This window comes from Astatotilapia calliptera, chromosome 18 (genome assembly GCF_964374335.1).
Source record: "Astatotilapia calliptera chromosome 18, fAstCal68.1, whole genome shotgun sequence".
NCBI classification, from domain to species: domain Eukaryota; kingdom Metazoa; phylum Chordata; class Actinopteri; order Cichliformes; family Cichlidae; genus Astatotilapia; species Astatotilapia calliptera.
The window spans coordinates 26,407,831-26,418,304 of NC_137439.1; the positions used below are offsets into that span (position 1 = coordinate 26,407,831).

At 39.3% G+C, this 10,474-nt stretch overlaps 1 protein-coding gene across 2 annotated transcripts; it reads left to right on the forward strand.

Annotated features, from left to right (window-relative positions):
• The first annotated feature begins 4,636 nt into the window (after positions 1-4,636).
• On the forward strand, positions 4,637-10,307 carry prdx1 (peroxiredoxin 1). 2 transcript variants are annotated; one of them, XM_026149835.2, is made up of 6 exons: positions 4,637-4,777; positions 8,364-8,476; positions 8,662-8,815; positions 8,904-9,026; positions 9,113-9,243; positions 9,631-10,307. In XM_026149835.2, the coding sequence occupies exons 2-6, from the start codon at positions 8,371-8,373 to the stop codon at positions 9,711-9,713; spliced, it is 597 nt and encodes a 198-aa protein (XP_026005620.1). In that variant the 5' UTR covers positions 4,637-4,777; positions 8,364-8,370; the 3' UTR covers positions 9,714-10,307. The 2 variants fall into 2 exon arrangements, with proteins under 2 accessions (XP_026005620.1, XP_080148885.1); XM_080292759.1 differs by lacking the exon at positions 4,637-4,777 and adding an exon at positions 4,983-5,083.
• Positions 10,308-10,474: the final 167 nt, after the last annotated feature.

Consider the following 10,474-nt stretch of genomic DNA (forward strand, 5'->3'; position numbering starts at 1 on the left):
AAAGGTACAAAGTACTAACAAGAGGACTGCAAGTACCGCTGCTACAGTTACACGCATTACTACCTCAAGTACTTCTGCTGCTATTGTTATACTGCTCCTTGTATTACCACTCCTATTCATTATACTGCTAATCCTTCCAGTGCAATACTAAAAACATCAATTGAAACTGTTATAATGAGTACCGTTGATGCCGGCAGCCCTGTTATTATTGTACACACTGGCTTCTTTGACTATGAAACAGTCCCAACAACCATTAATCTTTAAGAGACCTTCAGGAAGTGTTCCCTAAAGCTTGCCTGGGGATCTTAAGGTCGTTTTGCAACACTTTTAAGAACCTTTGGTCATTTTGTTTTTTATTTCTAGTAATGTCACCACTAAAACAACAACAAGAACAACAACACAATTACAAAATATTAAATAAATAGGATATTTTGAAGAAAATGTCTTCAAATATGTAAATTACCCACACAAATGTGACATAAATGTTACATGGTTAGATCAGGTCAGAGTTATTTCTGTGACCTGCTGTTTAGTGTGAATGTTTTTTTGTCTTAGTTAATAGACAGCGGCATCACAGTAAAAAAAAAAACCAAAACTATGATTGAAATAAAACGTACCATTATTGAGTCATTTATTGGATCATTTTGCAAAGGTATAGTATTTTACTATGTAAGTAAAAGTAAAGAAATGTAGGTGATCATTTCTTTGTTGTAACAATGCTTTTTAGCAATAAATCCTGTACTGTTGGAAATATTGTTTATTTTCCCCATCAGTGGTGCCACATTTGTAAGGAAAATGCATTTGTTGGTTGAGTGTGTGGGTATTTTATCTGCCAAAAATCTTGTTCTTCTATTGGCTCTTGTTTTGAGCTTCAGATAACCCAGATGCTAATATTTCGGTGCCTGATTAGTGGCTGATTAACGCTGTTCATTGATGAGTCCAGTTTCTGCTTACAGCTGTTGGATGGTAGGGTCAAAGTGTTGAGATGTTGTGGAGAACACTATGCTGATGGATGCACCAGTAGGGTAACAGCTTTTGGTGGAGGCTGTGTGATGGTGTGGGGCAACATCTCCCTTACTGGAAAAACCAGACTGTCAACATTGCAGATGATATCAATGCAGAGAGATGTCAAGATGAGATTTTGCAACCAATAGCAATCCCATATCTCCACAGTCTAGGACTGAATTATGTCCTCCAAGATGACACACGCCAACCCCACCGAATGCTTGTGGGATCAGCTTTGACATGCTTTTCGTGTCAGAGTGACCAACATACTCTCTTGAAGAATGGGACGCCATCCCACAGCACTGTGGGACCTAGCTGGTGACTAGCAGCAGGTGATAGGCTTTTGTAGCTGTGTATGAGTCTTTCACATACCACAGAGGATGCTCCTTGTTAAATAAGTAAGCGATTAAATTTTCCAATATGTGTTGTTTCTTCTGGGTTCAATCATCCAATTCAATACCAGACAAAAGCAGACAGCAAAACTCACATACTCAACTCTGCTGCTCAACCCATAAATGCAACAAAAAATGCAAGTTTTTACTCATTTCTAATGTTTCTCAGAGTTGTTCAGTATAAGGGTAACTGTTTAAGGATAGCCTATCTAGTAGAATTTGATGGTGCTATTACTGTGTTTTAGTTTCACTCAGCATGTATGTAAAACAGCAGTACACACTGCTCCCATGTCCTGCTGTGAGGAGCACTGATACTCCAGCTCCCCTATGATCACCTCCTGCTGACTCCAGTGTGCCGCTGCCTCATCAAAACAAGTCTGGACCTGACAACAAATCAGCATCATACAGATATATTTCAAATCATCCTCCCCTAAATACCTGACAATGTTGGTGAAGGGGGAATTTGGATTTCCATTCCATTATATTTTTAAACAAAAACAAAAGAAAATATTGGATGAAATATGATTATTCAGTTTTAAAAAATAGTAAAAAGTACTTTAATTACATACAAAAAGATTTATAGTGGTCATTTATGAGCTTTAGCGATGCTACTAGGTTGAATTTTGTTCACACAGAGCAATACTTTCTGTTTCCACCTGTATCCTGTCTTTGTAGGTGGCCAAGCTAAGTGAGTACTGAATCCACCTACATATCGCACAAGCTAATAATCTTTTCATCTAACTCGCTAAGGAAGATCAAATGATTTTCAATGCATTTCTTTAATGCCATGCCCTGATACTGAGTCATTGGAAGTAGCAGAACTAGAAAAGCTTTTCTTTCCTCAAAGTCTGCCAATAAAGCCAGATAACCCTAAATGAGCTTTACTAAACTGTACTAATTTAATAATTGTGGATTAAAAGCACCAATCATTTGAAGCCATTTTTCAGTCCATCGTCACATCTGTGACTGCTACAGCTGTTTTGTTATTCAGCACGGCTGAATGAAGCTGGGATGAGAGCTGTGTGAGAGCCCTTCAAACATCCAGCTGCTTTGGAATCACTAGGGGAGCAGATGTACTAATTATGGGCATATTGTGAGACAGGAGATGAACACAGCGCAGTGTTTGATCATTAGCCCACCGCAGTGCTTCTAACAGGAGGTTATTGTAGGCCCTCCCCTCTTATTTAGCCCTTGATGGAGCTCCATGGTAACAGTGTGCAAAGACACTGCTCGGTGACAGCGAGAGGCTGAACTGACAGCAGCCTCTGTAGGTCGACTGAGGTGAACTAACGTAACCTGAAAAATAGAAAGAAGAAGAAAAAACACACACTGTGGTTGGTTTCCTGAGTTTAAAAATGAATTTAATGATATATGTACTCAGAAGGTTTTAGCCAAAATGTTTAGGGCACTGGCATTAGACTCACTAGTGTGAGAGAAAACATTATTTCATTTAGGTTTCCCAAACAGGACACAATACACTTTTTTCAGTACACTATTGGGGCATGAATAAATAGGTAAACAGGTGTTAACAGTAGCACAGATTGGGCTTCTTTCCCAACCGGTCGTGGGAGATGGCGGCCCCTCTCCGAGCCTGCTTCTGCTGGAGGCTTCTTCCTGTTGAAAGGGAGTTTTTCCTCACCACTGCCACCAAGTCCGTGCTCAAAGGGGATTGTGTAATTGCTTGAGTTTTGTCTGTATTACTGTAAAGTATTTACCTTATAATATAAAGTGCCTTGAAGCAACTATTTATGTGATTTAGTGCAATAAATAAAATATATAAATATAAAACTAGATTGAATCATTCGGGTGTAGAGTTTGAATTAATGTCATAATTAAAACCTGTCTTTGCATTTTCATATAAAAGAATGACTGCTCTGAAAAAGGTCTACTATAGCTGAAAACCCCCCAACTCAAAATTAACCACTGTCTGGATTCCTGAAACCGGTTTCTCTTCCCTTTTGTTGTTTTTTTTCTCTTCCTGAATTATAGCAACTGTTACACATAAGGTTTGCTGTCACACGTCAATAATACTTTGGTGTAATTAGATTACACCTTGGTACCCCAGGTAACTCTCCTAGGTGTTAGTAACAGTCCCATAGAGTCTGAAACTTTAAGTTAAAAGGCACGCAGAAAACTCGTCCTCTGCAAAGGCTCTGACAAATGCAGTTTGAAAGAAAGTGGTTTGGCTTAACAATCATTTTAATATGCTGCCCATGCTGCACCTCTTCACCATGTTCAAATAAAAATTAGCCTCTAGCTTCTATTTAATCTCCCTGAGAGACAAACAGGTGACCCACAATAGTTCATTTATAGTTTATTACTTATTATTTATCCATATCATATAGCACCGGGCATTTCTTTTCTTTTCTTTCTTTTTTTTTTTTTTTACCTAAATGGACTTGCTTAGAAATGTAAGTAAAATGTAGCAACTTCCTCTTCACAAGATTACAGAAAATACAGACAGCGGAGTCATTCAGTAAATCTAGTGGGAGTGATGAGGAAATTAGAAAGAAAAATACCTTCTGGCAGCTCACTGGATAGAAGCAATAAGATGTTGCAATAATAATTTAAAGGCAAGTCCAGACTTCAAGGAAGTGCTTCTAAAACACATCATGTGTAGTTGAAACCTAAATCGTGAACAGATTTATTGTACTTGGTATAAAACAGGTATATTTACTATTGTTTTCTAGGGGAAGTGTTATTTCTACTTAAAAGAAAAAGAGGAACTTAGCCCTCATTGAAATGAGTCCACAGACAATTGGAAAAAAAATATGCTCAATCGGTTGAGTATCACTAGTTTCTTGAGCTAGTAAGTTACTTTGCATATTACTGGTAATGAGAAAAAAGGCAGCAGAAGTGAGGTGAAGCTGAAAGAGTAATATGATACTATTATTTACTGCTTGTGCATAACAATGGATTGGCAGCACATTGTGAAAGAGGTTGAGTCTTATGATGGAACCTCATATGACCTGTTCATTTATATATTTTTAGTTTTACATCAATAATTCAGTGTATTACAGTGAATGGGGATAGTTCAAACACAGAGGGTTAGCTCCTCTGAGATTATTAAACAACTTTAACGCCAAACGCAAAATCTTGAGGTTATTTCCTGGAGTCCAGCCTTTATTTCTTACTCCTCTGGGTTTCACAAGAGCGTGGATTCCCAGAAAAGTCATGAGGAAAGGAGGGAAAAATGCAAAGTCATGCTACATAAGCGCAAGCTTCACATTCTGTGGGACTGACTGAAGTGGCTTCAGTTCACGTTCTGAGCGCAGTTATCGCGAGATGTGAGTCGTTTTATAAATTCCCCCCCGAGCCCGAGTCTCTTACCTCCTGCACTCCGTGGGCCGTGACTGTGTGGTGTGAAGAAAAAAAGTGAGGTATGTGACACTAACGAACATGTAATTGTGTTCTTTAGAGTCTTAACCTTAAAATGACATTTTTTCTTATTGGTTGTGAAGTTTGCAGTTGTGTAGCCGAAGCTGAAGCGATATTTCAACAAGTGGGTTTTTCCCACATGTGAAAAAAAATCGCTTTCAGAAACTCGGAGAAAAGGATGGCTCGTTGATAATTTGTTTCCGTTTCAGTGAACGAAAGAAAGAGCCCGTGTGTGGCTTATTTTAGAGTCAAGGAAATATTTGAGAGTTTTGCTACAGCTGCAAACCAAACTCACACAGCTAACCCAGGTGGGTTAATCCCTGAAGATGGAAGTTATATGGCAAAAGAAGGGTTAGAAAACAGGTGTGACTATTTATATAAGGAAACACATTAGAGTCGAAGTGGAAGTGCTTTGCGGTTTTATGTTTTTGCCACCTAATGTACTGTGCGCCCAATAATAGGTGTTTGAGCTGAGGTGGTGAGCTGCCATGCGCCTTAAATTATACACTTCACTATAATACAAGCTTATACAGTTAAACGGTTTGCAATGTTGAAATTTTGTATGTTATTGTTCTATCCCACTGTGTTCACAGTGATTTCTATCTATCTATCTATCTATCTATCTATCTATCTATCTATCTATCTATCTATCTATCTATCTATCTATCTATCTATCTATCTATCTGTCTATCTGTGTGTGTGTTTGTGTGTGTGTGTATAGATTCGAGCTTTAATAAAGAGGGGGGTTAAATTAAATAAATAAATAAAAAGTGCAAGTGCACTTTTTTTTGCTCTCCATAAACATGAAGCAATCATTTTGAGTAAAAAGCAATGAAAATATTTTAAATCAAAGGTTTATTCATACCAATAATCAATCTTTAGGGAAATGTGCCTGGTATAAACTGAATGAATGCATACCAATCAAGTGCATTTTATTTAACCAAATTTCCCCAAATGTAATGTTTTACATTGTACTTAAGTAACACATTACATGGAAGATTTACGTGCAATCAAATTACTTAGTTTGCATTTTGTGTTTACATATATTTTTTTGAATGTATTAATATATTAGCTAATATTGTGTCTATATACACAGTAGATATACTTAAAAGGAGGACTTAAAAGGGAGCAGCCAAAAGAAGAGGAAGAAGAAAAAGAAGAAGACAGCTGCTGACTGTAGAAATGCCACAGACAGTGGAAACCACAGCTAGATTTGCTCTGCAGAAAAGAAAACGTGCTAACATAACTTATCTCCAGCATCTGTTAGGTTTCTAAGCTTTCCTACTGGCCCATACTGAACAACCTATGCATACTGGTTATATATTGGTTATTAACACTGGCCTAGTCAGTCTCTATTTATAATCACATTGGATAAAGAAAAACAACAAATCCTCCTGTCGGAGAAGCTGAAACTAAAGCGTTTTTAGTGTTGTAGATTTAGGACTACTTCATCTAATGCCAGTTAGGGTTAGGAAAAAAAAGGTGGTTTGTTTTCACTTCATTGACTGATTTCTATGTTATAAGCTCCACACATCATATCACTCAGGTTTACTTATTTGGATTATTGAGCATGCATCAAGAAATGCATTCATTGTTTAAAGGACCTTGTCAGTGATAAGTGTATTTAAACTGAGCTGGTTGGTTGACTAAAAGATTCATTTGTAACTACTTTGATTGTGGCAAGCTTTATACTTGGGATGTGCGCCACTTGTCGCCTAGGCAACTAATTGTCGTTGTTGTGACTAGTCGCTACCAGACTTACTAGTCTTATAATCTAACTGTTAAAATTTTAATCGATATCCAATGGCAGTAAATTATTGTCCTAATTATTATGCTGCCTTCTACCACTAGATGGTGCATAGATCTTTTAATCTAGGCCTCATCTTTTTGTTAACACTATTAGAATGAGATTGTCGATACAAGCAGCCAAAATTAGTTTTCTCCAAAAGGCAGATGGACTCTGCCTTAGCGATAGGGTGAGGAGTTAAGTCATTTGGGAAGGTTTCAGAGTAGAACTGCTACCCCTCCTTGTAAAGGAGAAGGCTAAGGCTGCCACCTTGCTATCTAATAAAGCTGCATTTTGAGTTTACGTTTGTCTGAGGATTCCAGCACCTCTTGACAGTATGACGTGACCACAGAATGGACCCAGCAAATTTAGTAAAGAATCGGCAACAGGCATCCTATCTGGGTGAGTTGACGAGGGAGGAAGCTTGGTGTACCCTGGCTCTAGGAGGGCCTCGTAGCATCCAAGCTGCAAGCGTTACTGCCTTTCCTTTGCTCAGTTCCCCAACGATAACAGTTGATGGGTTTAGGCTGTCATCACTGCCACTAACTCTCCAGCCTCTTTGTCTATCTGCCCTGTCCCTGGACCAATTCCCAGAGTGGGGGCAATTAGGGTCCAGCCTGTCCCTTCACCAGTTCCTGTCCCCAGGGAGAGAGTGGTCAGGCTTCAGCATCAGCCTCAGTCACCAGTTCCCCACCCACCCCACCCTGAGCAATCTGGTGCTGCTCCAGAAGTCTCAGCACCATCTGGTCCTGGTTCTGAACCCGAGCCAGAGGTCACCACATGGTCTAGTCCTGAACCCTGTCCAGAGCCCAAAGGTCCGGGGCAGCGGATGCCAGCACCTGAGCTTGAGCCGGTGGGTCCTGTTTGGTCCGTGCCCGCAGTGTGCGCTCCGTTGTGAGGTCCTGCTCCTTCCAAGCTCGCCACCAACCAAGTGGCCAAGCCTCCCATGTTGCCTCCATCGTCTCCCATTGAAGCGCGACCTTCAGAACTGCTCACTCTTTGTTTTTGATTTGGACTAAACTTAGAACTGAGTTGACTAATATTGACTTAAAGAAACCTAGGTTAAGTGTAAAGGAACTAATGTGGGTTAAATGACACAAATACGGATTTAAAACCAAACCTGAACTGGAAAAAGGGCGAGAATTTTACTTTTGTTTTTTGTCTGCTTGTTTTATTTCATTCCTACAGTGCCACTGTATGAGATTCCACTATAGCTTCTGTTTCTTGAAGGTGGTAGGACATTTCTCTTAATTGTGTGCTGTTGTTCTTGTTTTCTCTCATCAGGTTTATAATCTGCTGCCGTGCTTGACCAAACATTATTCCCCAACCTTCATTTATAATCTGAATGTTCTGCTGGTATTGCGTATTTTTAATTTGTTGGTCTTGTTTGTTCATGAGAAATTGTGCATTTCTTCAAAGTGTTCACTTTGGACTTCCAAAAATCTCTCCTGTAGTTGAAATTTCTCTTCTTGGATTCATTTAATCCTGTTTTCTAGATTTTGATTTTCCTTCCTACTTTCACAAACGCCCTTTGGATGGATAAAACACCATCTGGGTAATTTAGCCGGAGAGGAGAACCGGTGTAAACTTTGTTTTTTGTGACGGTACATACATACAACATAAAAAATAACATATATATCTATATACATTCTAGTGAAGAGGTGTTAGTCACATAAAAACAGTGTTGGTGGGTGTTTCACATAACAGAAACTTTTCCTTGTTCTGCAAATAAGGAAGACCTTTTGCACACAGAAACAGCACAGTGTAACACCGACTGCTTTCTTCTTCTGTAATCCAATCAGATTCAAGATGTCTGCAGGCAATGCACAAATTGGAAAGCCGGCCCCTGATTTCACTGCCAAAGCGGTGATGCCGGATGGACAGTTCCACGATCTGAAGCTGTCAGACTACAGAGGTAAAGGACAACCTGCGTCTCACCTTCTGTTTGACATGCTTTGATGGTCCTCCTCTCTGCGATTCATTGTTTTGTGATCCTGCAGCATATTCAGCAGAGATTCATTTACACTACAAAAGATGAGAATTAATTAAAGTGATGCATTCACTAGTCTCATTGGTGTTTTTTTTAATGCTTTGGTACAGGAAAGTACGTCGTGTTTTTCTTCTACCCGCTGGATTTCACCTTTGTTTGTCCGACTGAGATAATCGCTTTCAGTGATGCTGCCAATGAATTCAGGAAGATTGGATGTGAGGTCATTGCCGCCTCAGTGGACTCACACTTCTCCCATTTCGCTTGGTATTTAAAAAGCTTTGTATTTTACACATTCACAGTGACCATATTCATTTTTATTAAGTCCTCATACTATCTTTTGGTGACTGTGCAGGGTCAACACACCGCGTAAGCAGGGTGGTCTGGGTGCCATGAACATCCCCCTGGTGTCTGACACACGGCGCACCATCTCCAAAGATTACGGGGTCCTGAAAGAGGATGAGGGCATCGCCTACAGGTGAGTCTAATAATGTGGAGTCCTCAAAGGGCTGGTCTTAATATTTTTAAAGGAGACCTAGGAGCTGATAATTCTCTCTATTACAGGGGTCTATTCATCATTGACGACAAGGGCACCCTGAGACAGATCACCATAAACGACCTCCCAGTTGGACGCTCTGTTGAGGAGACCTTGCGTTTGGTTCAAGCCTTTCAGTTCACAGATAAGCACGGAGAAGGTATGGTGCTCTGCTGTGCCCATGTAATGTCTGCATTCTGGGTCTTGATTTTAAATTCTGTTTTCTCGCCCTGCTTTCTACAGCTCACATTTACTTGCAGTGAAAATCAGCTTTTTACCAAATTATAACTTTTGAATGTAAACTAGCTAATGGTTTTTCAGAAATAATGTGTGGCAGAGAGTGCAAAGACCACAGAGGCTTATTTAAATTCAAAGGTTTGCACTCTTATCTGCGCAATGTATCATGATCTCACAAACTGTCATTTTAGTTGCCTGTTTTTGCATGCAGAACAGAGTTGGTTTATTTTTAAGGTGCAATATGTGTGTCACTTTTGCACACCTGCATTTCATCTACCAGCCAGGACTCATTATAGTCTTATCTTTTCAGTCTGCCCCGCCGGCTGGAAACCAGGAAATGACACCATCAAACCTGACGTCCAGAAGAGCAAAGATTTCTTCTCCAAGCAGTAATAAGCCCATGGCCCGAGTCTGCTATCTGCTGTAGGAGATTTCATTTTGTGATTACATTTCGAACAATATTTACTGAAGCCGTTGTGCCTGTGGACGAGTGAGCCAGCTGTTGTAGTTGATGTGCTGTTTGTGTTTTGTTGTTTGTAGCGTGAACAGTGCACTTAGACCAAAGTATGTAATTGTGTTAAAACACTGCAATTATGTATGCTGTATGCTTCACGGTCTGACAGAACCAAATGTGTGTTTGTTCTCTCATGTCATTCCCCATTTTTGTTACATACAAAGGACCAAACTGTCTGAAGCATTTCACTGAAATTAAGTAGAAATTCACCTGCCTATTATGTATTTATGTATCACGCTTACACGACTTTTTATGGTATTGTTAAGCACATTAAGAATATTTTGGAATGATGTACATTTACTCAGATACGTTATAAATTACACAATAGCACAAGAGAGTCTATGATTCCTTTATATTTATTGCATCTTTTTCCTCAGTCAACAGTTATAACACACGGTTAAACAACAAAAACATGCCAATGCTGAATTATGTCCATGTATGAAGATCTTTAATAAAGCAAACAACAGTTTGCATTTTTTCTTGATTGTCAGTTTTCTTACACCCACGTCACACATTATAAATATATAGTAGCTGTTTGATTACAACACAGTTTATCCACAAACTTTAACACCAACTGTCCAAACAACTGAAAATGCCAGTGTAAGTTAACAATGAATCTATTTTTTTCTTTCAACAGACC

What these genes read in the sequence shown, in the direction of transcription:
- prdx1 (XM_026149835.2), top strand. Translation starts at nt 8,371, where the DNA reads ATGTCTGCAGGCAATGCACAAATTGGAAAGCCGGCCCCTGATTTCACT. An exon ending in CACTTCTCCCATTTCGCTTG is followed by an intron (nt 8,816 to 8,903) that starts GTATTTAAAAAG and finishes GTGACTGTGCAG; the next exon opens with GGTCAACACACCGCGTAAGC. An exon ending in GATGAGGGCATCGCCTACAG is followed by an intron (nt 9,027 to 9,112) that starts GTGAGTCTAATA and finishes TCTCTATTACAG; the next exon opens with GGGTCTATTCATCATTGACG.